Below are 2818 nucleotides of genomic sequence, written 5' to 3'. Positions count from 1 at the left end.
GTATGGTATGGTATGGTATGGTATGGTATGGTATGGTATGGTATGGTGCGGCACGGTTGGTATGGTACGGTATGGTATGGTTTTCCGTTTAGTACGGTGTGATATGGAAAAGTATGGTATGCTATGGTATGCTATGGTATGGTTTGGTTTGGTATGTTTTGGTATGGTATGGTATGGTATGGTATGGTATGGTATGGTATGGTATGGTATGGTGCGGCACGGTTGGTATGGTACGGTATGGTATGGTTTTCCGTTTAGTACGGTGTGATATGGAAAAGTATGGTATGCTATGGTATGCTATGGTATGGTTTGGTTTGGTATGTTTTGGTATGGTATGGTATGGTATGGTATGGTATGGTATGGTATGGTATGGTATGGTATGGTATGTGTATGGTATGGTATAGCATGGTATGGTATGGTATGGTGTGGTATGGTATGGTATGCTATGCTATGCTATGCTATGCTATGCTATGGTATGGTATGGTATGGTATGGTATGGTATGGTATGGTATGGTATGGTATGGTTTTCCATTTAGTGCGGTATGATATAGAAAAGTATGGTATGGTATGGTATGGTATGGTATTCTGTTTAATACGGTATGATATAGAAAAGTATGGTATGGTATGGTATGGTATGGTATGGTATGGTATTCTGTTTAATACGGTATGATATAGAAAAATATGGTATGGTATGGTATGGTATGGTATGGTATGGTATGGTATGGTATGGTATTCCGTATGGTACGGTATGATTTAGAAAAGTAGGGTGTGATATGGTATGGTATAGTATTCCGTGTGGTACGGTATGATTTAGAAAAATAAGGCAAGACCTGTACGTATGATAATATATAGTATAGTATGATGTAGTGTGACACAGTATGTGGCTACCCTCTCCCACTCCCCCCAAACCTCGTTTTCAACATCATGAATTTATTTAAGAAACGAAATCTTTTAAACTTCCCTTTGAGGTAGGACCCAAGCGAAGTAGGTTTGAAACCGTGATAAAAGATGACTACTGAAGCTGCGCAAGCACAATAACGTACCTATTAAGATTCGAACTCCATTCATCCGTAGTGTATGCCAGAGCATGATACCAAATTAACTACCAGCGTGCCCACAGTGCCAGCTCCCGGATGTTGCTGTTGTTGTTTTTGTTGTTGTTGTTGTTGTTGTTGTTGCTGCTGCTGCTGTTGTTGTTGGGTTATCTTCGTAAGTGCAAGCACCGAACTGTCTATGTGCGTAGCCTCAATCGGAGTTACAAAACTAACGACTGTCCCGTGGCTTGACAACATGTAACAATGCACTACAGTAGTCGGTGGTACAGCACTACAGTAGTCGGTGGTACAGCGCTACAGTAGTCGGTGGTACAGCACTACAGTAGTCGGTGGTACAGCACTACACCAATGGTTGTAGACGGTGCCCTCCGGAGGATCGGTTCGGTTCGGTTCGGTTCGGTTTCTGGCGGCTTCAGTGCACACTACAAAATTAAATGGACCCCTTCCCTGCCCCAAACCGATTGCCGACTCGAGGCCTTGAAAACAAACGCGTTTGTTTATTGAAGGCCATCACTGGTTTCATCGGTTTGTGCCACAGTGGTAGATTTTGCCCCTCCATGAAGGAAAGCCGGGCTAGCACCGACGACCAAACCGAACCCATCCGAACCCAACCGAACTGAACCAGTGATACCAATGGCCATCGCTTATTAGACCGGTTAGGTGGTTGGAGGGGGGGGGGGCAGATTGCTTGACAATAAAACTGTAGGATTCTGCCTCCTTCAAAGATCTGAAGAAGTTTGGACCGTTAAATCTACTACTGGGTCACACGCCCTTCTGAGACCGAATGCCGCATGTAATTTCGTCAGACTTTTGAAATAACCATCTTCCCGGTGTGGGTGAAAGTCATGCGACTACCTAACGTATTTTCTAATAATGCAAAGCCCCATTAAACACAAATTTCGTAGCCAGCACGTTGGATGAACGCTATATCTAGGCTGCAAAAAGGCCAATAATGAGACTAATGAGACACTGAGAGTGATGTGGCTTTCCTGATCTGTGTCGGAGTTATCTGCTATAATTTGGCCGCTGTCTTTTGGCGTTTATGGTGAATATAGCATCGTGAAACGATAAGTCACTTGAAGATTTTGTTGTACATGTCTATTCGTTTATTACTTAGGGCGTTTGAGGGTTTCATCGTATGCATTCATTACTTTTATCAAAGTAGTAAACATTCTACCTGACTTGTGGTTAGTGGTTGAGTGCTCTAGTGTGGTTTGCTCCTTTCCTATCGTCCTTATCTCGCCTCCTTTTTTTTGGTATGTTACTCTTGTAGCATCTCTGCTCATCTTTATTTGATGTTAAATGGGTCAATGGCCTTAAACACTGAATAAACTCACTTACTAACGTCCATCGGCACTTGTCAGACATATTTGTGTTGGAGGAGGAGGAGGAGAAGGAGGAGGAGGAGGAGGAGGAGGAGAAGGAGGAGGAGGAGGAGGAGGAAGACGAGGAAGACGAGGTAGAGGAGCAGGAAGAGTCAAAGAAGGAAGATGATGATGATGATGATGATGATGATGATGATGATGATGATGATGATGATGATGATGATGATGATGATGATGATGATGATGATAACAAACTCACTGTCTGTGTATACCAATGTTCCAGATCGTGTCAGACGGTAAAGCGAGCGAGTCGGCGCTGATGGAGGGAGACTACGTGTTGGCAGTCAACAGTCTGGCCTGTTCTGACGTGGGTCAGGCGCTGGACATAGTGGACACTGCCCTGACCATACTGACCATCACAGTGCTGCGGTAAGTGTG

The 2818-nt window shown here is 44.0% G+C and overlaps 1 protein-coding gene across 1 annotated transcript in view; it reads left to right on the top strand.

Moving 5' to 3' along the window:
* LOC101859752 (LIM domain-binding protein 3) overlaps positions 1-2809 on the top strand; it is a gene marked incomplete at its 3' end in the record, with an annotated part of 19063 nt that extends 16254 nt beyond the window's left edge. Inside the window, 1 exon segment of the mRNA XM_005112455.3 lies at positions 2664-2809. Coding sequence (XP_005112512.2) covers positions 2664-2809 — 146 coding nt within the window.
* Between the last annotated feature and the right edge of the window lie 9 nt (positions 2810-2818).

Source organism: Aplysia californica, unplaced genomic scaffold, assembly GCF_000002075.1.
Source record: "Aplysia californica isolate F4 #8 unplaced genomic scaffold, AplCal3.0 scaffold01279, whole genome shotgun sequence".
NCBI lineage: Eukaryota > Metazoa > Mollusca > Gastropoda > Aplysiida > Aplysiidae > Aplysia > Aplysia californica.
The sequence above is the reverse complement of the archived record's forward strand: the minus strand, read 5'-3'. Positions and strand labels throughout refer to the sequence as shown.